This window comes from Phyllobates terribilis, unplaced genomic scaffold, assembly GCF_046119375.1.
Source record: "Phyllobates terribilis strain yellow unplaced genomic scaffold, ASM4611937v1 Scaffold_5__5_contigs__length_657084704, whole genome shotgun sequence".
Lineage (NCBI taxonomy): Eukaryota > Metazoa > Chordata > Amphibia > Anura > Dendrobatidae > Phyllobates > Phyllobates terribilis.
In genome coordinates, this window is record NW_027362765.1 from 147,223,930 (window position 1) to 147,251,043 (window position 27,114).

Sequence of the window (27,114 nt, forward strand, 5' to 3'; positions counted from 1 at the left end):
AATCTTTAGTTACCTTCCGATGGCCCCTTGTGTCTTGCTTCGCTCCGTCCCGGCTGCCGGCAGATCGCGGTACGCTGTACTAGGACCTGCCTTCACATGACTGTGACATCAAGCGCAGATCCTACAGTCCACCACGATCTGCCGGCAAGCACAGAAGGAGTCGGAAGGTGAGTACATTATTTATTTTTTATTTTATTCTTTTATTTAGTTTTTTTTTTACAGGTTCTATAGTACCTGGGTCTGGAGGAGAGTCTCCTGTCCTCCACACCCGGGTACCATCCGCACATTGAAACTTTTGGATTCCGCATCTACAGATGCAGTGATGCAGAATCCAAGCGTTCCAATGCAAGTCAATGGCGGCGATTACGCTGCGTGTCCTCAAAATTAATGGACATGCTGCTGATTTTTGAGCGCAGCATAAACGCTGCGGAAAAATCCGCAGCATGGGCATTGACATTGCTGCTTGTCATTGGGGACCATGGGTCATGGATTACCAAGCGTTTATGCTGCAGAAATTCTGCAGCATAAACGCTTTTAAAACGCATAGTGGGCACACAGCCTTAGGCTGTTATTTTTTATTTATTTTACAGCAATTTTCTAGGTGACCACTAATTGCACATGGTGAAAAAATAAAGCCAGATAAATTCTATATGGACAGTCATCAAGCAATATGAAAACGGTCATCTAGGGTGGCCTAGGCAGATGAGAATGAAGTGTTTAAGGCTGATTTATAGTATATCCTAGATTGTGAGAATTCCCGCAAAACTTTTTTACATATAGATTGAGTCAATTTTTGATAATTTTTTATTTTCCATTTTAGGCAACAGGAACGAATAAATTCTCAAAGGGAAGAGATTGAGCGACAACGAAAGTTGCTGGCTAAACGTAAGCCTCCCGCTATGGGACAGACTCCACCAGCTAATAACGAGCAAAAGCAACGTAAAAACAAGACCAATGGTGCAGAAAATGAAGCGTAAGTGCAAGGAATAGTGTGGTTTATACAGTTATATGAAAAAGTTTGGGCACCCCTATTAATCTTAAGCTTAATGTTTTCTTAAAATTGGTGTTTTTGCAACAGCTATTTCAGTTTGATATATGTAATAACTGTTGGACACAGTAATGTTTCTGCCTTGAAATGAGGTTTATTGTACTAACAGAAAATGTGCAATCTGGATTCAAACAAAATTTGACAGGTGCATAAGTATGGGCACCCTTATCATTTTCTTGTTTTAAATACTCTTACCTACTTTTTACTGACTTACTAAAGCACTTTTTTGGGTTTTGTAACCTCATTGAGTTTTGAACTTCATAGCCAGGTGTATGCAATCATGAGAAAAGCTACTTAAAGTGGCCACTTGCAAGTTGTTCTCCTGTTTGAATCTCCTCTGAAGAGTGGCATCATGGGCTCCTCAAAACAACTGTCAAATGATCTGAAAACAAAGATTATTCAACATAGTTGTTCAGGGGAAGGATACAAAAAGCTGTCTCAGAGATTTAACCTGTCAGTTTCCACTGTGAGGAACATAGTAAGGAAATAGAAGAACACAGGGACAGTTCTTGTTAAGGCCAGAAATGGCAGGCCAAGAAAAGCATCAGAAAGGCAGAGAAGAAGAATGGTGAGATCAGTCAAGGACAATCCTCAGACCACCTCCAGAGAGCTGCAGCATCAACTTGCTGCAGATGGTGTCACTGTGCATCGGTCAACTATACAACGCACTTTGCACAAGGAGAAGCTGTATGGGAGAGTGATGCGAAAGAAGCCGTTTCTGCAAGCACGCCACAAACAGAGTCGGCTGAGGTATGCAAAAGCACATTTGGAGAAGCCAATTTCTTTTTGGAAGAAGGTCCTGTGGACTGATGAAACCAAGATTGAGTTGTTTGGTCATACAAAAAGGCGTTATGCATGGCGGCAAAAAAACACAGCATTCCAAGAAAAACACTTGCTACCCACAGTAAAATTTGGTGGAGGTTCAATCATGCTTTGGGGCTGTGTGGCCAATGCCGGCACCGGGAATCTTGTTAAAGTTGAGGGACGCATGGATTCCACTCAGTATCAGCAGATTCTTGACAATAATGTTCAAGAATCAGTGATAAAGTTGAAGATACGCAGGGGATGGATCTTTCAGCAAGACAATGATCCAAAACACTGCTCCAAATCTACTCATGCATTCATGCAGAGGAACAATTACAATGTTCTGGAATGGCCATCCCAGTCCCCAGACCTGAATATCATTGAACATCTGTGGGATTATTTGAAGAGGGCTGTCCATGCTCGGCGACCATCAAACTTAACTGAACCTGAATTGTTTTGTAAAGAGGAATGGTCAAAAATACCTTCATCCAGGATCCAGGAACTCATTAAAAGCTACAGGAAGCGACTAGAGGCTGTTATTTTTGCAAAAGGAGGATCTACTAAATATTAATGTCACTTTTCTGGTGAGGTGCCCATACTTATGCACCTGTCAAATTTTGTTTGAATGCAGATTGCACATTTTCTGTTAGTACAATAAACCTCATTTCAAGGCAGAAACATTACTGTGTCCAACAGTTATTACATATATCAAACTGAAATAGCTGTTGCAAAAACACCAATTTTTATAAAACATTAAGCTTAAGATTAATAGGGGTGCCCAAACTTTTTCATATAACTGTATGTCATCATGTGTGCAAAGATTGTTTTTATTTTTTTTTTTCTTATAACCGTGTATTATTTGTGTGTTGTATGTGTTTATATTATGGAATTGTTGTCTTCACAACTTTCATGATGTACTATTACGTCATGGAGTAGGCCCAGGAACTGAGCCGACTCCACACAGGACAGTTGCCGGCTGTGAGATGTAGCAAACATCTGCCTCTAACAGCAGCCTCTGCAGCTAGCTCTGATCACTGCTGTTAACCTCTTAAATACCTCCCTCTGACAGCAGCATTTAAGTGGCGAGAGCAGGGGGCGTCTGTTCGGATGTCATTTGGCCCACCTACCTTCATGATATGAATATGGTGCTGATGGGTTTTCATGGTAGCCAGGTGCCTGCTGAAGGACCCCATGGCTGCCATCTTAGTACTACTTTAATGCCCAAACATATGCTAGGCTACATTGGAGATCTTTTTTCACTATATATTGAAATACTAAAGTTTTGCACAATATTGAACCAATGATTAGAGTTTCAAGACCCGTGTGGACTAAACACTAGTGAAAATTTTAAGTTTTGGAAAACATAATTTCATTAATCTATAAAAATAAAAAATGTAGCAATAATAAAACTTAAAAAAAAAAAAATTGTTTTTGCCACGTCCTTAAAAGTCCAATCTTTCAAATAATGTAACCCAGAGGGCTAAAAAAGAAGTCAAGATGCCAAAATTGCCATTTTATTGGTTTTTGATACAACCACCCTTAAAAAATAAATAAATGAAATCAAAATAATAATGAAATAATGCTATTAAAATCTATCAAAAATGATGTAGATGCCCGACCAAACTGTTGCCATTAATGATGGTTCTTTAAAAAACAGAAACTTAAAAGGTTTTTTACTTTTTTGTTCGCAGGTTAACATTAGCAGAGTATCATGAACAGGAGGAAATATTCAAACTCCGACTAGGTCACCTAAAAAAAGTAAGAATCAAATAATTACTCATCGTCACTATAATTTTTGTTTGCTTCTAAATTAATGCGATTGTGTGTGTGTTTTTTCTCCTTCCCCCATGACGGCACCACGAAGAGAGGGGATCCGCCCTTCAAGGACAGGAAACCTACAGATAAAAGGGCGGTACCTCTCTCCCGCATCAGTTGGTTTCCTGTCCTTGACGGGATCCTACAGTTCCTGAGGAGGCATGCCTGCGGGGTGCCAGAAGATGATCGTCGTGGGATTCCAGGCCCGACCAGTCCGATCCAGGCAGTGGGGGTTCCCTGCCTCGGCTTGTGCGGTGCCCTGATGCGCCACCGCTGGGGTCAGTGGGCCTCTAGGATGTGTGTGTGGGGGGGGGGGTGTCCAGAAGAAGAGGACTGAGCCTGTCGGGGCCCGCCGAGGTGCTGTGCTGGACCCCCTGGTTGCGGCAGGTGAGAGCGCAGCGCGGCCCGGCAGCGTACTTTTAACTTCCGGGTTTCTGCCGCGCATGCGCCTCCGAATGATCCGCCGCAATGCATGACTGGGTAAACCAGTCTGCGCCGGCGTCCTCCTGCAGCTGCGGGGGAGGAAGGGGCGCGGGGTCACCACAGGCACTGGGGGAGGATCTCCCAGTGCCTTAAAAGACAGCGCAGGACGCCAGATAATGCTGCTAACAGCTCTGGCACGCTGTCAAAAAAAAAATTATATTTTTTTTAATATGTATGTATGTACGTACGCACGCTGTTGGCTGTATTTTAAAAAAAAAAGAAAAGAGAGGAAATGAGTGACCAGGAATTGCTGGAGGAGCAAGGGTTGCATCATCAGTCGCCACCGCCAACCCAGCGAAAGAAGAAGCCGGAAGAAACGGGGCACCAGGGCCGTAGCAGTGGAAGCGGGCGCTCCAGCCGATCATCGCAGCGCAGCAAAGACTCCACCTCAGCGTCTTCCAGGAGGACCCCACCTGCAGGGAAGAAAGAGTACGGGGAAACTAAAGAATAGGACCTGCCCTACCCACTACTTGGGCCCGATATTTGACTCTGAGCTTAGAGACCTAATTAAGTTGCAAGTCGAAAATACCATTAAATCCTTCGGGGGGGGGGGGGGGGGGGGTAAAAGGTTAAAAAATACCATATCCCTCGAGTCCCGATCAAGTAGTTCTGAAAATGGCGAAGATTCGGACACATCCATCTCTTCATCTTCCTCTTCCTCGTCTACAGATAGAGGAGGACGGAGCTGCTTTCCTATATAGGAAACAGATAGCTTCATTAAAGCAGTCAGGTCTACCATGGGGTTAGCATATCCCCGGCCCAAAAAATCTATCCAAGATATAATGTTCAGCGGTCTAGATCAAAAAATGAGGAGGTCCTTTCCACTAAATGAGCATGTCCTCTCTTTAATTAAGAAGGAGTGGAGTAAACCGGAGAGGAAGGGCTTCCTTTCACCTAAACGGAAGTACCCGTTCGAGTACCCTGTATGTTCCTTTTGGGAGAAAGCGCCAAAGTTGGACGTCGCCAAAGCCTCAAGTAAATACTCCCTTCCTTTTGAGGACATGGGCGTCTTAAAAGACCCCATGGATAAGAAAGCAGACTCCTTTCTAAACGGTTCCTGGGAAGCCGCTGGTGGGGGGCTAAGACCTGCGGTAGCAGCCACATGTACGGCCAGGTCATTTTTGGTCTGGCTGGATCAGCTTGAAACGCAACTAAGGCAGAAAACCTCTAGAGACACAATTCTTGAATCTATTCCAGTGATGAAAGGGGCTGTGGCCCTCCTAGCTGACGCCTCGGCAGATTCCGTCAGATCAGGTGCTAGGGCGACAGGGCTTGCTAACGCGGCCAGACGAGCCCTCTGGCTCAAATGTTGGGAGCTACAAACTAAATCAAGATTGTGCTCCATCCCCTGTGAAGGAGAGTTTCTATTTGGGTCTGCTCTTGATGACCTCTTAGAAAAAGCAGGGGACAATAAGAAGTTTTTCCCTATCCTGTCTAACAATGCTTACGGAAAACCTTTTCGGAGTAAGAGATTTATCCGTAGAAAACCCCCTAAAGAGCAGGATAGGTGGGAAGACAGGAGAAGGAAGACCAAAGGATTCCTATTTAATCAACCCCCCAACGATAGCAGAAAGACCTCCCAATGAAGATTTGCCCCGGGTGGGGGGGAGGCTTTCAAGCTTTCTCCCTGCCTGGGAGTTAATATCCAACAACTCATGGATTCTGAGCATAATACAATCGGGCCTGAAACTCCAGTTCCTCACATTTCCTCAACAAAACTTTGTCGTGACCTCCGAAAGGTCCTCAAGCGAGGAGCAGCACGCCTTGGAGCAAGAAACCCAAGGACTAGTAGGAAAGGCAGTCCTTCAGGAAGTCCCGGAGGAGGAGGAAGGCAGGGGTTTCTATTCTCCGTTGTTCCTGAGGAAAAAGCCAGATGGGACGTACAGGACGATTGTAAATCTAAAAAAGCTAAACAAACTTTTGAAGGTGGAAGCCTTCAAAATGGAAACAATAAAATCATCAGTGAAAATGCTGTTTCCCGATTGTTTTATGGCCGTCCTGGATTTAAGACGCTTATCAAGTGCCGATACACAAAGACTACAGGAAGTTCCTCAGAGTAGCAGTTCCCATGGGTGGAGTGGTCAGACACTATCAATATACGGCCCTCCCATTCGGCATCGCCATAGCCCCAAGGGTTTTCACCAAGATTGTGGCAGAGGTAATGGCTCAGCTAAGGGAAAAGAATACCCTGGTCATCACATACTTAGACGACTTCCTGGTAATAGGCAGCTCCTTCCTAGACTGCAAATCCCATCTGGGAAAAGTCATGGATTCTTTGACTCGCTTAGGATGGCTTTTGAATCTGGAGAAATCTAAAATAGTACAATGCCAAATACAGAAATACCTTGGCATCGTGTTCGATTCAAAAAGACAGGAGTATCGTCTCCCCACAGAGAAAATTTGCAAAATCATGGGCCAGATGTCACGGGCAAGGTCCCACCCATCTATGTACCTACAGGGAGCCATGTCCCTTCTAGGTTCCCTGACAACTTGTTTCCCGGCCGTCCAATGGGCCCAAATACATACCAGGAACCTACACTGGGAAATTCTGGAGGCAGAAAAATCCCTAAAAGGGCATTTAGAAGGGCAGTTAATGCTATCTGCAGAAACCACACTTTCCCTAGAGTGGTGGAGGAACATAGACAATCTAGGGCGGGGGATTCCTTGGACTATCCCAACACCTCAAATCCTGACCACAGATGCAAGTCCTGAGGGTTGGGGGGCTCACCTCAACAATCTTGTAGTTCAGGGGGTCTGGTCAGAGTGCCTAAAGCTAATGTCCTCAAACATGAAGGAGCTCCTAGCAGTAGAGCGGGCTCTCCGGGAATTCAGGCATACACTACAAGGACATCACGTGAGGGTCTTTTCAGACAACCAAGTAGTAGTGGCGTACCTGAACAACCAGGGGGGTACACGGTCCCATTCCCTAATGCAGACGACAGAGGTCATCTTTCTCTTAGCCGGGGAGAACTTACAATCCCTATCAGCTCTACACATAAAAGGAATAGAAAATCGTACCGCAGACTTTCTGAGTCAGACTCAACTGAAACAGGGCGAGTGGGAATTAAGTCACTCGGTTTTTCGACAAATTGTACAAATGTGGGGCCGGCCCTCCATAGATCTGTTCGCCAACAATCGGAACAAGAAAACACACTCTTTTTGCTCCCTAGATCCCAGGGGGAACCCCGTAGACGTGGATGCCTTCATGATCCCATGGAAATACCTTCTAGCTTATGCTTTTCCTCCGACTTCTGATTCCAGCTGTTCTGAAGAAAATCAGGGAAGAGAAAGCAAGGGTAATCCTGATAGCCCCCTTTTGGCCCAAGAGAGCATGGTTTTTATGGGTGAGGAGGTTATCAATCTCCGACCCATGGGTGCTTCCGGACCTTCTTTCTCAAGGTCCGGTTCTCTATCCTCGGGCGTCAAGCTTACACTTGACAGCCTGGAATTTGAGAGGGCTCTTCTGAAAGACAAAGGTTTCTCCCCAAATCTTATCACCACACTACTTCAAAGTAGAAAACCAGTGACCACCAAACTATACGGGAAAACCTGGAAGAAGTTCCTTTCAGTCTCAGGTTCCAGGTTGGATGGGGAGGTTCCATTAACAGCTATCCTGGAATTTTTACAGAGGGGTCTAGAGCAGGGTCTGGCCACAAGTACCTTAAAAGTTCAAGTCGCAGCCCTGGGAGCACTCTACAATGTTGACCTAGCTAGGGATAGATGGGTATCTAGGTTTATTAAGGCATCAGCTAGGTCCAGACCCATCCCATCCCGAAATACTACACCGTGGGATTTAAACTTGGTCCTTTCAGCTTTAACGGAGGCCCCTTTTGAACCCCTGTCGGAAGCGTCCCTAAAAATTCTGTCCCTAAAAGCAGCACTCTTGGTAGCTCTCACATCCGCACGTAGGGTTAGTGATATTCAGGCCCTATCGGCAGGCCCCCCCCTTCACGCAAATCTCGGAGGATAGGGTTACTCTGAGAACCGACCCTGCCTATCTACCAAAAATGGCGTCAAGATTTCACAGGTCCCAGGAAATCACCCTTCCTTCTTTCTGCCCTAACCATAGCAACACAAAGGAGAAGGTCTTGCATACACTAGATGTCAGAAGGTGCCTAATCCGAGGCAACACAGGAGTGTAGGCAGGATAGTTCTCTTTGTTTGCTTTCAGGGCCCTCGTAAGGGGAAAAAAGCCTCTAAGGGCACGCTGGCCAGATGGATAAGGGAGGCAATCACACTATTGTACTCCTCACGTGGAGAAGCTGCCCCGGAGAAACTGAAGGCCCACTCAATCAGAGCCGTGGCAGCCTCCTGGGCGGAGAAGGCCGGTGCTACGATAGAGCAGATATGTAGAGCGGCAACATGGTCTTCCCCCTCTACCTTCTTTAATCACTACCGGCTAGGCTTAACCTCTTCTTGGTACCTTACTTTCGGGAGAAGGGTTCTGGAAGCTGTGGTCCCCCCCCCCCCCCCCAATAAGTCACTTCTCTGTAATTCTCTCCGTGGTGCCATCATGGGGGAAGGAGAAAGACTTAGTTACTTACCGGTAACTGGATTTCTCAGAGCCCATGACTGCACCCGTACATTCCCTCCCTTAACGTGTGGCTGCACACACTTATTAGTTACTTATTGTAGCCACGTGGTGACTCTGACGAGTTCTTAATTTGTAAAATTTCGTGTTACTAACCTGGTGGCCCTCTCATGCTCTGTAAACAACTGATGCGGGAGAGAGGTACCGCCCTTTTATCTGTAGGTTTCCTGTCCTTGAAGGGCAGATCCCCTCTCTCCGTGGTGCCGTCATGGGCTCTGAGAAATCCCGTTACCAGTAAGTAACTACGTCTTTTGTTTTTGTTTTATTTTTAATGCAGGAAGAAGCTGAAATACAAGCGGAGCTAGAACGTCTTGAAAGAGTAAGGAATTTGCACATTAGGGAGTTGAAACGAATACATAATGAAGATAACTCACAGTAAGTGGATTCCATGAATGATCCACCTGTTTGTTCTTTGTGTGAATATGAATGATGTTCTCTTTGTACTGTGGTGCAGTCCATCTGCAGTTTGTGTCTGAAGCGATGCGTTGAAAACTCCTGTAAATCCACATAGAGGAAACTTTTGGTGCAGAATTGGTGCAAGTAGATATACAGTGAAAAGAATTTGCTACAATAGAAAAAAGGGTGCAACATAAAACCTTACATCTGTTCAGGAGTATATATTGGCTGGTAACAGCTAGCACTAGCTTATACTGATTTTTCTCATCCTCCATCTTGGACGTGCATCCATCCAGGAGTGCATACCCGTTTGCGGTTTTTCTTTTATCAATTCTGAGCCTGAGGATCTCACCTGCGACTGAAGACTGAGGGGCTTTCGCTGTTCCAGAGGTTACTTATTGTTATACATGTGCTAGCTAGTTATCAGCTAGTGCTAGCTGTTATCCGCCAATGTTTACACCTGAAAGGATATACAACCCCTGGCAAAAATTATGGAATCACCGGGCTCTGAGGATGTTCATTCAGTTGTTTAATGTTGTTGAAAAAAAGCAGATCACAGACATGGCACAAAACTAAAGTCATTTCAAATGCCAACTTTAGGGCTTTAAGAAACACTAAAAGAAATCGAGATTAAAAATGTCGTACTCCAGTAAGGGTAATTTTTTTCAGACCAAGCAGAGGGAACAAATTATGGAATCACTAAATTCTGAGGAAAAAAAATGATGGAATCACCCTGTAAATTTTCATTTCCAAAACTAACACCTGCATCAAATTAGATCTGCTCGTTAGTCTGCATCTAAAAAGGAGTGATCACACCTTGGAGGGCTGTTGCACCAAGTGGACTGACATGAATCATAGCTCCAACACGAGAGATGTCAATTGAAACAAAGGAGAGGATTATCAAACTCTTAAAAGAAGGTAAATCATCATGCAATGTTGCAAAAGATGTTGGTTGTTCACAGTCAGCTGTGTCTAAAATCTGGACCAAATACAAACAACATGGGAAGGTTGTTAAAGGCAAACATACTGGTAGACCAAGGAAGACATCAAAGCGTCACGACTGGAAACTTAAAGCAATATGTCCCCAAAACTGGAAATGCACAACAAAACAAATGGGAGGAAACTGGAGTCAATGTCTGTGACCGAACTGTAAGAAACCGCCTAAAGGAAATGGGATTTACATACAGAAAAGCTAAACATAAGCCTTCATTAACACCTAAACAGAAAAAAACAAGGTTACAATGGGCTAAGGAAAAGCAATCGTAGACTGTGGATGACTGGACGAAAGTCATATTCAGTGAAGAATCGCGAATCTGCATTTGGCAAGGTGATGATGATGGAACTTTTGTTTGGTGCCGTTCCAATGAGATTTATAAAGATGACTGCATGAAGAGAACATGCAAATTTCCACAGTCATTGATGATATGGGGCTGCATGTCAGGTAAAGGCACTGGGGAGATGGCGGTCATTACATCTTCAATAAATGCCCAAGTTTACATTGATATTTTGGACAGTTTTCTTATCCCATGAATTGAAAGGATGTTTGGGGATGATGACATCATTTTTCAAGATGATAATGCATCCTGCTATAGAGCAAAAACTGTGAAAACATTCCTTAAAAGAAGACACCTAAGGTCAATGTCATGGCCTGCAAATAGTACGGATCTCAATCCAATTGAAAATCTTTGGTGGAAGTTGAAGAAAATGGTCCATGACAAGGCTCCAACCTGCAAAGCTGATCTGGCAACAGCAATCAGAGAAAGTTTGAGCCAGATTGATGAAGAGTACTGTTTATCACTCATTAAGTCCATGCCTCAGAGACTGCAAGCTGTTATTAAAGCCAGAGGTGGTGCAACAAAATACTAGTGATGTATTGGAGTGTTCTTTTGTGTGTTTGTTTTTCATTATTCCATAATTTTTTCCTCAGAATTGAGTGATTCCATAATCTTTTCTCTCTGCTTGGTCTGAAAAAAATTACCCTTACTGAGTACCATATTTTTAATCTTAATTTCTTTTAGTGTTTCTTAAAGCCATAAAGTTGCCATTTGAAATGACTTTAGTTTTGTGCCATGTCTGTGATCTGCTTTTTTTTAACAACATTAAACAACTGAATGAACATCCTCCGAGCCCGGTGATTCCATAATTTTTGCCAGGGGTTGTACTTGCGCTGATGTTTTTTCAGCAGTTTCTTACTGTGTAATGAAGTTGTTTTTCTTTTTTTTGCAGTAGACTTTTTTTGTTTACAATAATTAAGTCTGCCATTGACCAGATTTTTTTTTTCAATAGAAATTCAGGGCTTTAAAATGGTCTTCAGAAATTATATATCCTTTGGTCTTATTTGTCTCCATAGTTAGACTACCAACAAAACACAGTGCAGTGTTATCCTAACCACTGAGCACTGTTGCTTTGCAGCACTGGGGTCCTGGGTTCAAATTCAACCAAAGACAAAATCTACAAGGAGTTTGTATATTCTCCCCGTGTTTGCGTGGGTTTTCTCTGGGTTCTCCGGTTTCCTCACACAATCCAAATATATACTGATGGGGAATTTAGACTGTGAGCCCCAATGGGGACAGAGATGATAATGTCTGTAAAGTGCTGTGGAATATGATGACGATATATAAGTAAAGCATAAACAAATCCTGCAGCCATACTCCCTTCTGCCCATACTTCTTGCTCAGTATGTAAACAAGAAGTTGAAGACTCCAGGGGAAGGGACTATTCTTCCTTTTGGATTAGTATGTATGAAAAATAAAGTGCTGTCGGATTGGTCCCAATACTCTTCAGACTGGCAAATAGTTAAGGTTTATTTACTCTCTACATTTAAAAAAATATATATTGAATGTTCTCTTTATAAAACTTAATCCAAAAGATGCACATAAGATTGCTAACTTTTTCCTGGTAATTTTTCCAGATTTAAAGACCATCCAACGCTAAATGACCGATATCTATTGCTTCACCTTCTGGGTAGAGGAGGCTTCAGTGAAGTGTATAAGGTAAGTACAGTCGGTCATCATGCCTCTAGCAAAACATAATGAACCCCCCCCCCCCCCTTTTAATATTGCTTGGGGATGGAAAAGTAGAGGGTTTCTTTTGTTTGTTTGTTTGTTTGTGTTTTTTTAAACACATTAATTTAAAAGAAGTAAAGGGGTTGTTCAGGTTTGGCACAAAGCTGTCAGGATTCTCCGATGGCGGTGGCGAACTGGGTGGTCATGTGACCGCAACTATGTGATGTGCATACTTCGTGGCACATTCTGACTAGACATGGGCAGCCATAACGATGACGTTGAGTTCACCTTTAAATCAGTAGAGGCACTAGGCTGACGGCAAGTAAGAGTTTGTTTGCAAGACTCACTGACTATTGGCATGACCGCTGGACCAGAGTCTTGTGAATTTATTTGCTCATGTCTATTTTTTTTATTTTTTTTTTTTTATTATTTTTTTTTTTGCAAATCACAACTTTTGGAAGTTTCGTTTTTTTTTTTATATTCCCTCCCACCACCCCTCCATATTTTTGTGTTTAGAGAATATAGCATGTGTTCATTTATTTTATATATAATATATATATTAATATATATTATGTATGTGTGTGTGTACATGCATAATGTGTATATATTTTGCTCCGCCATTGTAATTTTTTTATTTTATTTTTTACATTGTGTACTTGTATGACTTTTTGGTGTAATATATGTTTTTATATAATGTTTATTTCTGCAGGCTTTTGACCTAACAGAGCAAAGATACGTAGCTGTGAAAATCCACCAGTTAAATAAGAACTGGAGGGATGAAAAGAAAGAGAATTACCACAAGTAAGTGTTTTATTGAGTAAGTGTTACTCTCTACATTTAAAAAAATATATATTGAATGTTCTCTTTATAAAACTTAATCCAAAAGATGCACATAAGATTGCTAACTTTTTCCTGGGATAACTTTTTCCATGAACAGACATCGCCTATCTATAGGATAGATGATAACTACTACATTGGTGGGGCACTAACCGCTAAGCCCTTTTCTGATTTGCCATTACAAGTGTCCTCTGTTGCCTGTGTGAATGGAGTGGAGCAAATCCTATTGCTTTACAATGCATTTTCTGGGAGACTGGAATGCCACATGTCTGACTGCTGCTCCACATAAACTGGATCAGAAGACCTCTGTTTTGGCGATTTGTTGAGGGTCTTGGCAATTTACTTCCACTGATCTAGTAGTCATCTCCTATCTTATGGATAGGTGACACCTTCTACCCAGAATATCTCTTTAAAGCATTCCTCCATTGAGAAAAATAAATTCCAGTGCATAGAGCAATGACTTGTGACAGATCCTCTTTACTTGAGTTGTGCTCTTTACTTTTACAGGTTTTTTTATTTGTTACATTTTTATCCTTAGACATGCCTGCAGGGAATATCGCATTCACAAGGAGCTGGATCATCCCAGAATAGTCAAACTTTATGACTATTTCTCTCTCGACACCGACTCGTAAGTAGCTGATTTTATCCATGACTCGTCTACAAAAATTGCATTCGAACATCTTTGTGTGAGACACTTGTACTTTTTGTGGACTTTTAGTTTTTACTGAAGGGAACCTGCCATGTCCCTAAACACTATAAACCTGCGGATACGGGGTTAATCTGTAGGTTTAATAGTGTTCTAAAGCCGTGTGGACACTGCACTGAAAGCCCAGCCACCAGGAGGAAATTAACTTTATTCCTCCCTGCTTTCTCTGGCTTTCAGCCATAGAGGTGTTCTCGGAGCGGCTTCAGTCACTGCTCCAGGTACAATATACACGGCTGTAAGCACTGATATGTTGTAGAGATGGCTGTCGGTGAAAGTACAGGGATGCGCTTAACCCCTTTCCGACATTTGAATATGTATATATGTCATGGTCGGGAAGTACGTCCTGACCGATGAGGTGTGTATATATACGTCATGGCGATCACCCGAGCATAGGGGGCCGTTGGGTGTCAGCTGATTTTGACAGCTGACACCCAGCACTCAGTGCCAGGAGCGGTGCCTGCACTGCCCACGGCACTTTCACCCCCTAAATGCTGCGATTGCAGCGTTTAGCAGGCAAGCAGAGGAAGGAAAAGTCCCTCTGCTCTTGAATCGGCACCCCCACATGATGTCGTGAGGGCCCAATCGTTGCCATGGTGACCTGATGTCATGACGACATCCGGGTCACCAGGCACCAGTAAGTTAGTTAGATCATGCACTGCGCATGATCTAACTAACTTGTGTCTGCAGCACTGACAGCTATAAAGCATAGCAGTGCTCGTGCATTGCTATGCCTTATAACTGCAATCAGACTGCAGAAAGTGAAAGTCCCATAGTGGGACTAAGTAAAATAAATAAAAAAAAAATTGTAAAAATATATTTAAAAAAAAAATCACAAAATAATAATAAAAAATATATTGTACCTATAATATTTTTATGTAAAAAAAAAATAAACATAAAGTACACGTTTGATATCTGTGCGTCCGGAGCGACTCGCCCTGTAAAAACATTCCACTAGTTAACCCATTCAGTGAACTCAGTAAAAAAAAAAAAAACACAAGCCAAAAAACTAAGCGTTATCATCATACCGCCGAACAAAAAGTGGAGGAAAGCGCGATCAAAAAGACGAATGTAAATAAAAATGGTACCTCTGAAAATGTCATCTTGTCCCGCAAAAAAGCAAGCCGCCAAACAGCTCCATCAGTGGAAAAACAAAAAAATTATAATTCTCAGAATAAAGCAATGCAAAAATAATTATTTTTTCCATAAAAAAAGTTTTTGTGTAAAAGTGAAAAAACTTATATAAATGTGGTATCGCTGTAATCGTACTGACGCGAACAATAAAGCAGCCTTCATAAATAAAGTTTTTTTCCTGCTCATCTGTCCCTTTGTGCCTGGCCACAATCCCAAAAAGTCCAATTCAATACGAAAAAATCCGGCACCAAAGCGATATGTTCCAAAGCTTTATTCCAAAAAATTCTTAGATGTAACAACACAGGCAAACATTTTGGAGGTAGAGGGCTGGATACAGCAAGGTCCCAGGACACAGGTTTACGCGTTTCAGGGCTATATGTGCCCCTTAATCATAACCTAGCTTTATGGCTGTGGCATGGGGAATTTAACCTAACTGGGCAAATATGTCCCGCCTCCCTTGTCACATGACTTATAAAACCTCTGTATCAAACAGATTTTAAAATGCCAATACAAAGCACATATACAATTTTAAAAACAGATTACATTATTGAAACAAGGTGCTATAAGTGGGATTAGTGAACGGTTCTAATAGAATAGAATCAAGTCCGAACATTTATTTAGGTCGATGGGGTGGGCGGTCTCCATCATAAGTATCCAGTGGGCTTCCCAACTCAGGAGTTTGTCTCCAAGCCCTCCTAGGCTTGTTGACTCTTTCCATCCCAAAGAATTGGAAACCCCTCAGATCTCCTCCATGTACTTGAAAAAAATGCTTGGATACATTGGATGAATTAGAGGCTTCACCGTTCACTGAATCCTGGAGATGTTCATTGATACGCTGTCGCAATTTCCTCTTAGTGCAATCTATGTATGAGAGATTACAGCCATTGCAGGTAATTTTATATATATATTGGTTTCGCTACCTTTTGGAACTGTTTAGTATTCACTGCATATCTACATGTTCCACACTTATTATTTCCACACTTAAAAAACCCTAACCGACTAATCAGTATTGTACAGCCACATATGGGGTATTTCTACATTCAGCAGAAATTGTGGGCCATTTTTACCCATTTCCTAGTGTGAAAATGTAAAATGTGGAGCGAAAACAAATTTTGGTGGTAAAAATTGTATTCTTTTTATTTCACTGCCCAATGGTATAAAATGCTGTGACCCACCTCTGGTTTAGACATGATCACTGAACCCCTAGATGAATTCATTGAGAGGTGTACTTTGTAAAATGGGGACACTTATGGGGTGTTCTACTGTTCTGGCACTTCAGGGGTCTACCAATGTGACATGGCACCCTCAAACCAGTCCAGCAAAATCTGAACTCCAATATGGCACTTCTTCCCTTCTGAGCTTTGCACTGTGCATCAAAAGCAGTTTTCGACCACCTATGGGGTATCGGCGAGCTCAGGAGAAATTGCACAATAAATTTTGGGGCTAAAGCAGCATTTTAGTGGGAGAAATACTTTTTTTTTTTTCATTTTTACAGATCAACATTGTAAAATGCTGTGAAGCACCTGTGGATTTAAGATGCTCACCACACATCCAGATAGATTCCTTGAGGGGTCTAGTTTACAAAATGGGGTCACTTGTGTGGGATTTCCACTGTTTAGGCACATCACGGGCTCTTCAAACGCGACATGTCACTCGCAGACCATTTCATCAAAGTCTGGGTTCCTAAACATCACTCCTTCCTTTCTGAGCCCTGCCGTGCGCCCAAACAGTAGTTTACCCTCACATATGGGGTATCTGCGTACTCGGGAGAAAATGGACCCCGAAATTTGTTGTGCAATTTGTTCTGTTACTCTTGTGAAAATGCTATATTTGGGGCTAAAACCATTTTTGTGGGAAAAATGTGAACTTTTTATTTTCACGGCTCCATGTTATAAACGTTTGTGAAGCACCTATGGGTTCAAGGTGTTCACCACACATCTAGATAAGTTCCCTCAGGGGTTTAGTTTCCAAACTGGTGTCACTAGTGGGGGTTTCCACTGTTTAGGCACATCACGGGCCCTCCAAACGCGACATGGTGTCCGCTAATTGTTCTAGCAAATTTTGCATTCAAAAAGTCAAATGTGGCTCCTTCCCTTCCAAGCTGTGCCGTGCACCCAAACAGTAGTTTTCCTCCACATATGGGGTATCGGCATCCTCAGGAGAAATTGCACAACAAATTTTGAGGTCAATTTTTTTCCTGTTGGCCCCTCAGTCACTAAACAGTGGTCCCTAAAAAATGGTTTTGCAAATTTTGTTGGAAAAATGAGAAATTTCTTGTCAACTTTTAACCCTTATAACTTGCTAACAAAAAAAATATTGTTTCCAAAATTGTGCTGATGTAAAGTACACATGTGGGAAATGTTATTTATGAACTATTTTTTGTGACATATCTCTGATTTAAGGGCATAAATATTCAAAGTTTGAAAATTGCAAAATTTAACATTTTCACCAAATTTCTTATTTTTTCACAAATAAACGGCAGTCATATAAAAAAAAATTGTACCTCTATCGTGAAGTACAATATGTCACGAATAAACAGTCTCCGAATCAGTGGGATTTGTTGAAGCTTTCCAGAGTTATTACCTCATAAAGTAACACTGGTCAGAGTTGTAAAATTTGGCCTGGTCGTGAAGGTGAAGAGGTTAAAGGCGCAACTCACTATGTACTGAGCAGTGACTGAAGTCACGCCTCTATGACTGACAGTCTGAGGCTGCCAGGAGGAATAAGGTTAACTTTCTCCCAGTAGCCGGGCTTTCAGTTCAGCGGCTGCACAGCTTTGAAACACTATTATCATGCAAATTAACCCGTTAGCTGTAGGTTACTAATGCTTGAGGACATGACAGGTTACCTTTCAGTACTTTAATCAGAACAAATATGATTTTTGTTAAACTCACACTATTCCAATGATAGCCTTTAAGAGTTGGAAATTGTAGTAATCAATTTGTAATTGGAAAGTCATAATGGCCTTAGCCTTGCTGTGCAGTAAAGTGTTATTTTCCTCTACACTAACAGGTTCTGCACAGTGCTGGAGTACTGCGAGGGCAACGACCTTGACTTTTACTTGAAGCAGCACAAGCTTATGTCGGAAAAGGAAGCGCGTTCCATCATAATGCAGATAGTAAATGCCCTCAAGTACTTGAATGAGATTAAACCCCCAATCATTCACTATGACCTGAAGCCAGGCAAGTATCAAGCTGTTCACTTCGTGTTTGGGTGTTTTTCCATATCCATTTATTCCTTTCTCTTGACTGTGACTTGAGTGTTGTTTTCCCAGTTTACATTTTTTTCCATCTTTGTGTATTTCTCTTAGTTCTGTCTTCTCTCCTTTTGTATTATAATGCTCACAATACTGTATAAATCATATGGAGTATGCAGAGCTCTGCATTGTCCATTGTCTTTTCCAGATACTTTTCTCTCCCGTTTGGTTCTTCATCTGCTGTGTATTTTTTTTTTTACTATGGGGTTGTTTTATTTAGCGACCGTCTTGTTGCACCCAGTCCAATATACTCCTATATCATAGTAGGTGCTTTTGCAAAGGGACCCAGAGAAACTGCTTAGCACAAGTTAATTTCTGCTTTTTAAAATGTATTATGTTTTAATTTTTAGGTAATATTCTATTGGTTAACGGTACTGCATGTGGAGAGATAAAAATCACAGATTTTGGACTGTCTAAAATAATGGATGATGACAGCTATAACTCTGTGGATGGCATGGAGCTCACTTCACAAGGAGCTGGCACATACTGGTAGGTATTCATATAAACCAGTTCGATTAGTAAATATTGATGTATGCCATCAGTTGTGCATTTCTTACTTACAGCTAGTAAAGACTTCTATGTGTTATTTGATGCCTGGTTGAAAAATTGTTCTTTCTATTTACCGAAAAATTCCTTTCTTATCGAACACATTGGGGACTTCGTGATATGGGTATACGCCCTGCCGCTTGGAGGGTCTACACTAGGTGGAAAAAAGTATGGCTCCAGATGGTGGGCTATACCATCTCTTCAGAAACTAGGCAGCTCAGTTTATTCCCAAAACCAATCAGAAAGAATCCCAATAAGAAAGAAAAAACACATAAGCCATAGGCAACGAGAACTGATCCCTGGGCATGAACAGCTGGAAATAGTGTAGGGGCTGTGTCCACCAGTATATTCAGTAAGTGCAAAAATTGTATTTTCTCCTCAATAGCATTGAGGGTAAATAGGACCATGGGATGTCCTATAATGGATGGTAAAAAGGGCCATTAAGTGACCGTGCAGACTGCCTACTGGACAGTGGCGTTGCGCCCCGAGCTTGCATCGGCAGAGAATATAATGGATTTTGTAGAATTTTACAAGGGTTTGGTCAGAAGACACAGGCTACAGTCTTGCAGTTCTGAGTAGCAGATGCCTGACCGCCCAGGAGGCCCAGACTTCCCTTGTGGAATGAACAGTGACCTGAAAGCGCAGAGATTTGCTTTTTTGGTTTTGTAAGTTTCCACAATAGCCAATCTGTTCCATTTGGCAATGGTCATTTTTGGAGGCTGACAAGCCCTTGTATGGACACAGACAATAGGAACATTCTGTAACCGACAGGTCCTGATGGCTTTAACCAGATCTGAATGATGGAGAGAACACACCTGGGATAAATAGAAGATGGGCTAAAGAAAGGGAGGTCAATGTCCTCATTGGTGTGGAAAGCAGCCACTATCTTTTGAAAGAAAGAATGGAACTGAGCGAAGTAACACCTTGATTTGATGGAAGACAAATAAGGGAGCCCTGCAGCAAAGGGCAGCAAGTTCAGACACCCTGCAAATGGAAGTCATTGCCACCAGATATACCGTTTTCAACTAAAGAAAATTGGGGAGATGCTGCAAAGAGGCTCAAAGGGAGACTCTTGGAGTGCAGACAGAACAAGGTTGCTGTCCCAAGGTGCCACAGGATATCTAGATGGAGAAACACAATGAGTTACTTCCTTGGGAGGGTGAAACAGGAGACATTGCAACATAAGGTTGGGGCGAGGAGGAAAGGTGAAAATTGGTGTTTGCATTTAGCTGAATAAGTTTGGAGTACCAGGCAAGGCCAGTCCAGCGCTATAATGAGGAACACTGGGCAGAAGAGGGAAGAAAGAAAAGAGAACTCTGTAGTAGAAGCTCTGGTCACTCTTTGGACAAAGGCACTCACGTCTCAGGACCTGGCGATTATACCTTGGGATCTTGTGATTCAGACAGGGGCACTAAGAGGTCCATGTTGGGGGTGCCCCAGCAAAGGCAGATCTGTATGTTGAGCTCACTATCCCAGATCCAGAGTTTCTTGGCTGCGAATGGCCATGTCCCAGTTTTCCATTTCAGGAATGTGGACCACGCAGAGTGCTGGAACATGCTGCCCCGCCCAGGGAATTCTGGGTGCTTCCTTCATGGCTGAAGGACCCATGGCTTCCCTCTGATGGTTCAGTTAGGCAATCACAGAGTTGTCTACCTGCACTTGAAACGGATGGTCCCTGAGGAAATAAGACAAATGGGAGAGGGCTAGAAAGATAGCCCTCAGTTCCAGCAGGTTAGTCTTAAAAGGGGTGTCCGGTCTATAATGAAAGTCTGCAGTCACTCTGTTTCTGAACCAGGAATGGCGGTGATTAATGCGATTTGCATACTCCTGGGCAGAGCCCATCTAGTGGACATGGCCCCACTTCATACACTTGAATTGAGTGAGGCTGCCTCACTGGACAGCTGCGTTACTAGACGGAGCGCAGCCTCTCTCAATACAAGTGTATGGAGCGAGACTGCGCCCACTAGACGGGCTCTGCCCGGGAGTATGAAAATCGCCTACATCACCGCCATTCCCAACTCAAACCAGCGAATCCTCACAGTGCGTGCTCGGGAGGGGGGGGATACATAAGTCTGCAGTCACACAGAGTAACTGCAGACTTACCAATTTAGACCAGACAACCTCTATAAGGTGGGATTTCTCCAGAGACCTTGAGCACAGTGATGGTTGAACATCACTCCCCAGCCCGAGAGACTGGCATCGGTTATCACTACCTGCCATTGAAAAGGAAGGAAGGACCTGCTGGATTGTGCTTCCAGGCCACTGCTGTGCTGTTTTTAAAAGACACATTTGGAGAGTAAGGAGGTTGTTGGACTCAAAGCTACTTCTTAGCAGTGAAATACAGAAGTGGCTGAAGGGGACCGACATATAATGAAGAAAATAAAGATGCCCAGGTGACTAGAATGGATTAGGTTTTGCCGATTACCACAGTTTAGGTTGATTCCGGACGCTGACTGCTGCAACAGCAGAGCCTTGGCGTTTTCTTGTTCTGCTAAGTGAGTGATGGGCCACAGTAAAGAGGCAAGGCTGCCTGATATAAACCTCTGAGCTCAGTGACTGGCTAGAGTGGTGATGCGTGCTGCTCACATGATGTCACCTGCAGCCAAAACATCGGAGCAGGGAGCCAGCGCTGGACCCAGGGAGGGGGGTGAGTACCTGCTGAGTTTGTTTTAGGTATTTTACAGAGATTGGGGCCAACTTTCTATAAAGTGGATGACTCCCTTTTTTTTTCAATCAGATAATTTTTTTATTGTGAAAGATATTAAGATACATTCACATTTTAATTTGTTTTGTTTTTAAAAACAATCAAAACTAAAAAGAAACACAAATAAAAAAAACATAAGTTAACCAAATAGAAACCGATTCCTATTAATGGTCATCTTTGGTATTATCATTAGTTTACTACAAATTATATAAATGAATACAATCTGACTGCTTGTGTATTTAATTAAAATACAGAGAATCACAGCATTTAGATGTAATTATTTTTGACACTTCTGTTTTCCAATATCTAACACTTTGGGCTTGTAAGTTATGGACTTGAGATGAGTTAGGAGATTTCACAGGTTTATGACAAGGAAATGTACAGACGGTCTGTCATAGTGTTTCTGAGAAGGCTTTCCGATACAATCCCCGGCGTAGATAACCATTGTTCCCATATCTTTTTACATACAAGGGTGTTTCTTTTAATATATGTTCCCCTTTTCCATACATAAGACATTGTTTAGTTTGGATTTCAATTCTTCTATCGTTGGGGGGGATTTTTCTATCCAATGTAATGCTAAGTTTTCTAGCTTGAAATAGTACTCGGGAGATAGCTATAGGGGAACCCGAATCCAGGCCCTCCTACAACAGACCAAGTATGCAGATTTTGGGTTCTAATTGTATATGGATTCCAAACACAGATTTTATTAAGTGGATGACTCCTTTTAATGTTGTGTTAACACAATTGTGTAATCTTAGTTTCTTGTTTTCTTTCCAGGTATCTGCCTCCAGAGTGCTTTGTGGTTGGAAAGGAACCCCCAAAAATATCTAACAAAGTAGACGTGTGGTCTGTAGGAGTAATATTCTACCAGTGTCTGTATGGGCGAAAGGTAATTTTGTCTAAAATTGGTTAAATGTTGTGATCTGATTTCATATGTATTTTTTTTTATTGTATAAATTTAAGACCATGACTGTTGTGGAAGATTAACCCCTTCCCGACGTGCGCTGTACATGTACTGCTCTGCGGGAGTTGCGTTCCCGCCGTTATCACATGCGGGTGTCAGCTCTGTGTGACAGCTGACACCCTGCAGCACCGATCGCGGGCGTTTAACCCCTCTGATGCCGCTGTCAGTAGTGACAGCGACATCGCAGAGGGAGTGGGCTCTCTGTGATCCCATTAACATGATGTGATCGCGTTGTGTTGATGGTTTCCATGGTGACCCCCGGTCCCAAGGGTCCTGCAGGAAGGTGGCCTGTCAGTGCCTGCTCAGAGAGCAGGCGCTGAGACGTCTCCTTCCTGACTGTCAGGCGCTGATCTGATGCTCTGCAGTGCAGATGCATTTCAGAGCATCAGATCAGCGATCTGAAAGTTTGATAATGATGTCCCACCCTGGGACAATGTAAAAGAGAAATAAAACATTTAATAAAAATTATAAAAAAAAATAACAAAATAAAGAAAAATATTAATCCAATAAATATATTTATCTGTGTAAAAAAATAAAATAAACGTACACATATTTGGGATCGCCGCGTCCGTAACGACCTGACCTATAAGACTGTCACATAAGTTAACCCCTTCAGTGAACACCGTAAAAAAAGTGAAAAACAAGGCAAAAAATGATGCTTTATTATCATACTGCCAAGCAAAAAGTGGAATAAAACGCGATCAAAAAGACACCTGTAAATAAATATTGTACCACTGAAAACGTCCTCTTGTCCCACAAAAAACAAGCCGCCATATAGCTCCGTCAGCAGAAAAATAAAGTTAGAGCTCTCAGAATAAAGCAATGCCAAAATAATTATTTTTTTCTATAAAATAGTTTTTGTGTAAAAGCGCCAAAACATAAAAAAAAAAGATATAAATGTGGTATCACTGTAATCGCACCGACCCAAACAATAAATATAGAATATATATATAAGCATAAAAAATCCCCAAAAAAACAATTCCTGAATTGCTGGATTTTGTTCATTCTGCCTCCCAAAAAACGGAATAGAAAGCGATCAGAAAATGCTACGTGCCCAAAAATGGTACCAATAAATACATCAACTCGTCCCTCAAAAAATCAAGCCCTTATGTGACTGGCGGCCAAAATATAGAAAAATTATAGCTCTCAAAATATGGCGATGCAAAAACTTGTTTTTACAATAAAGAGTCTTTTAGTGTGTGACAGCAGCCAATCATAAAAACCCGATATAAATTTGGTATCGCTGTAATCGCACCGACCCAAAGAATAGAGTCGTCTAATCGCTTATACCGCACGAGGAACGGCGTAAAAAATAAATAAAACCAATTCTTCACATGCTTTTGATTGGTTCTTTGTGCCTCCAAAAGATTGCAGTAAGGCTCGGCTCACATTTATCCAGTACCCTGCCCTGAGCGCTTACACTGGGGTTTCCGTGTAAATCTCAGAAATATGTGATTCAGATGGGACCCCCGGTGGAAGATCCCTTGTAATGAGGCAGATGGAGGCACTGTGGACGCCGCCTGACCTATGATCCCACGGTGTCAGTCTTTTTATTAGGCGTGCATGAAAGTGCCGTCGGACACAGTTCTGTGCACTTCTGAAAATGATGTCGTGGAACAGAGGCCAGGCAGAGTCCAGACTAACTCTGCTGCCTCATTATAGTGAATGAATTCCTTAGAGATTTCATCTAAATCACATAACTTGGAGATTTAGATGGAAACCCCAATATAAGTGCCCAGCGTAGTAGAGTGTAGGTAAAACGTGATCCAAAATGTTATGTAAAATGTTCCCAATAAAAGCTTCAACTCCATTCACAAAAAAAGCCCCCACTCAGGTCTGTCATCTGTTAACAATAATATAGGGGCTTCCACATTACTGGTAGCACAAAGGCTCTGGAAAAACTAAATGGCTCCTCGCCCTCCAAAAGAAATCCAGCGCTCCCAAAACCAAATGTCCCCCTCTATTCTGCGCTCCAGTGTGTCTAAACCGCAGTTAACATCCACATGTTTGGCATTCCTGTAGCAATAAGAGCCCGCCTAATTTATGGGTGCATGTCTCCAGAAGAATGAGCTGGGCATAATGTACTGGTCACTAAAACGGCAGTTTGCAATCTTCACTTAGTAACATTCACTGCTGCTTGTTTCTGGAAAATACCCATGGAGTCAAAATTGTCACTACACCTGTAGATAAATTCACAAAGGGGTATAATTTCCAAAATGGGGTCTCTTGAGGGGTATTCTGCTCTTGTAGCATGTAGGGGCTCTGTATATGGAGTCCGCACACTATTCTAGGAAAATCTGCGCTCCAGGAGGCAAAAAGCGCTCCGTCCCTCCCGAGTCTCGCCATGTGGCTATGCAGTACTGTACAGCCACATATGAGGTATTGCCACATTCAGCAGAAATTGTGGGACAAATTTTGGTGCCATTTTTACCCATTTCCCAGTGTGAAAATGTAAAATCTGGGGCTAAAACAAAAATTTTTGTGGTAAAAATGTAATTACTTTTTCTTCACTGCCCAATGGTATAAAATTGTGACACACCTGTGGTGTCAATATGATCACTGCACCCATAGATGAATTCATTGAGCGGTGTAGTTTGAAAAATGAGGTCACTTATGGGGGGTTCAGCTGATCTGGCACCTCAGGGGCTCTATCAATGTGACCATGGCAAATCATAGCAGACTGTCACCATCTTTGTGGAAAACTGAAAAGCTCAGGCTGGGCTGTTCCCGATTGGTCCATCTATTGGCAGGAGATCTTGTGACTGATTCAGCACTGTTCTATTCCCCAATAATTGTGGAGAGGGAGGAAGAAGGTAGAAATGGACATGAAAACCACAAAGCTAAAACTAATTCTCATTGTGTGTAACTGTCTATACTCTGAGTTATATCTTGTCTCTCAATGGAATGAACATGAAACTATGTGTAATTGCTGAGCATTATGGTTTCATGAAATATACCTCAAGCAAATTAAATATTTTCATTTCATATACGAATCAAATTTGGACAAAAGATTGTGGAATAATTAACTCATACAAATTCGTTGCTTCTACTCTGCCTTTTACGACTGCTTGAATTTTCTGAAGCACGAATTATACTCGCCATCAAGAGACCAAAGGAAGTGTTATGTAGAAAGCAAAAGAATGTTCAAAATTACTGCTCAAAAAATCAACTTTTATTGGCGATGGTTTAATACATTAAAAAGGTACAGCACGAAAAAACATCTATCAATATATAATCTCTATGCTGATGACACACAGATCTATCTCTCTGGACCCGATATCACCTCCTTACTAACCAGAATCCCACAATGTCTGTCCACCATTTCATCCTTCTCTGCTAGATTTCTAAAACTTCACATGGTCAAAACAGAATTGGTCATCTTTCCCCCACCTCACTCAACAGACCTACAGTAGTGTTCAAAATAATAGCAGTCCATTATGACTAACCAGATTAATCACTGTTTTTGGTATAAATCATATTACCACATGTCAAACCATTTACCATTTGGTCCAGTAGATTCTAAGAAAACCAACAGACTCCGCATTCATGATCTGCATGTTTGAGTCTGTATATTTGAATAATTAATTGAAAGGGGGTGTGTTCAAAATAATGGCAATGTGAAGTTCAATTAGTGAGGTTAATCATTCTGTGAAGAAACATATGTGAATCAGGTGGCCCTTATTTAAGGGTGAAGCCAGCACATGTTGTACATGCATTTCTCCTTGAAAGCCTGAGAAATATGGCTCATTCGAGACATTGTTCAGAAGAACTGCGTACTTTGATTAAAACTTTTATTGGAGAGGGAAAAACTTATAAAGAAGTGCAGACAATGATAGGCAGTTCAGCTAAAGTGATCTCCAATTCTTTAAAATGCAAAGCAAAACCAGAGAGACGTGGAAGAAAACGGAAGACTACCATTCGAATGGATCGAAGAATAGCCAGAATGGCAAAGGCTCAGCCAATGATCAGCTCCAGGATGATCAAAGATAGTCTCAAGTTACCTGTGAGTACTGTGAGTTAGGAGATGCCTTTGTGAAGCTAATCTCTTAGCAGGAAGTCCTACTGTTAAAAAAAAACATGATGTACTGAAGCAGATACAATTTGCCAAAGAACACATCAACTGGTCTAAAGAGAAACGAAGAAACAGTTTGTGGACTGATGAAAGTAAAATTCTTCTTTTTAGGTCCAAGGGCCGCAGACAGTTTCAGACGATCCCCAAACTCTGCATTCAAGCCACAGTACACACTGAAGACAGTGAAGCATGGTGATGCAAGCATCATGATATGGGCATGTTTCTCTTACTATGGTTCCGGCCCCATTTACCGCATACCAGGGATCAAGGACCAGTTTGCATATATTAAAATATTTGAAGCAGTCATGTTGCCTTACGCTGAAGAGGATATGCCCTTGAAATGGGTGTTTCAGCGTGACAACGACCCTAAACACGCCAGTAAACGAGCAAAAAATCTTGGTTACATTTCAACAAAATTGAGGTTATGGAGTGGCCATCCCAATCCTCGGACCTTAATCCAATAGAACACTTGTGGGGTGACATCAAAAATGCCATTTCAGAGCCGAAGCCAACAAATGTCAAAAATTGTAGGATGTAGTCAATGCATCCTGGGCTGGGAGAACAGTTCACAGGTGCCAGAAGTTGGTTGACTCTATGCAACATAGATGTGAAGCAGTTCTAAAAAATTGTGGCTATACAACTAAACATTAGGTTAGTGATTAACAGGAATGCTAAAGCCTCAAAAAAAAGAGAGTACATATTGTGAGTTTGTAAAGACAAATGCAGACACTATTTTTTTTTTTTATTTTTTTTTTT

General features: G+C 42.1%; 1 protein-coding gene across 4 annotated transcripts in view; it reads left to right on the top strand.

Annotated features, from left to right (window-relative positions):
- TLK2 (tousled like kinase 2) overlaps positions 1–27,114 on the top strand; it is a 98,836-nt gene that overhangs the window by 44,790 nt on the left and 26,932 nt on the right. For all 4 annotated transcript variants that reach the window (XM_073683144.1, XM_073683142.1, XM_073683141.1 and 1 more), the window contains 9 exons: positions 821–973; positions 3,544–3,610; positions 9,019–9,116; positions 12,049–12,130; positions 12,852–12,943; positions 13,518–13,607; positions 17,829–17,998; positions 18,423–18,561; positions 22,100–22,211. In XM_073683144.1, the coding sequence (XP_073539245.1) occupies positions 821–973; positions 3,544–3,610; positions 9,019–9,116; positions 12,049–12,130; positions 12,852–12,943; positions 13,518–13,607; positions 17,829–17,998; positions 18,423–18,561; positions 22,100–22,211 (1,003 nt within the window). The remainder of the gene's footprint in view (positions 1–820; positions 974–3,543; positions 3,611–9,018; positions 9,117–12,048; positions 12,131–12,851; positions 12,944–13,517; positions 13,608–17,828; positions 17,999–18,422; positions 18,562–22,099; positions 22,212–27,114) is intronic.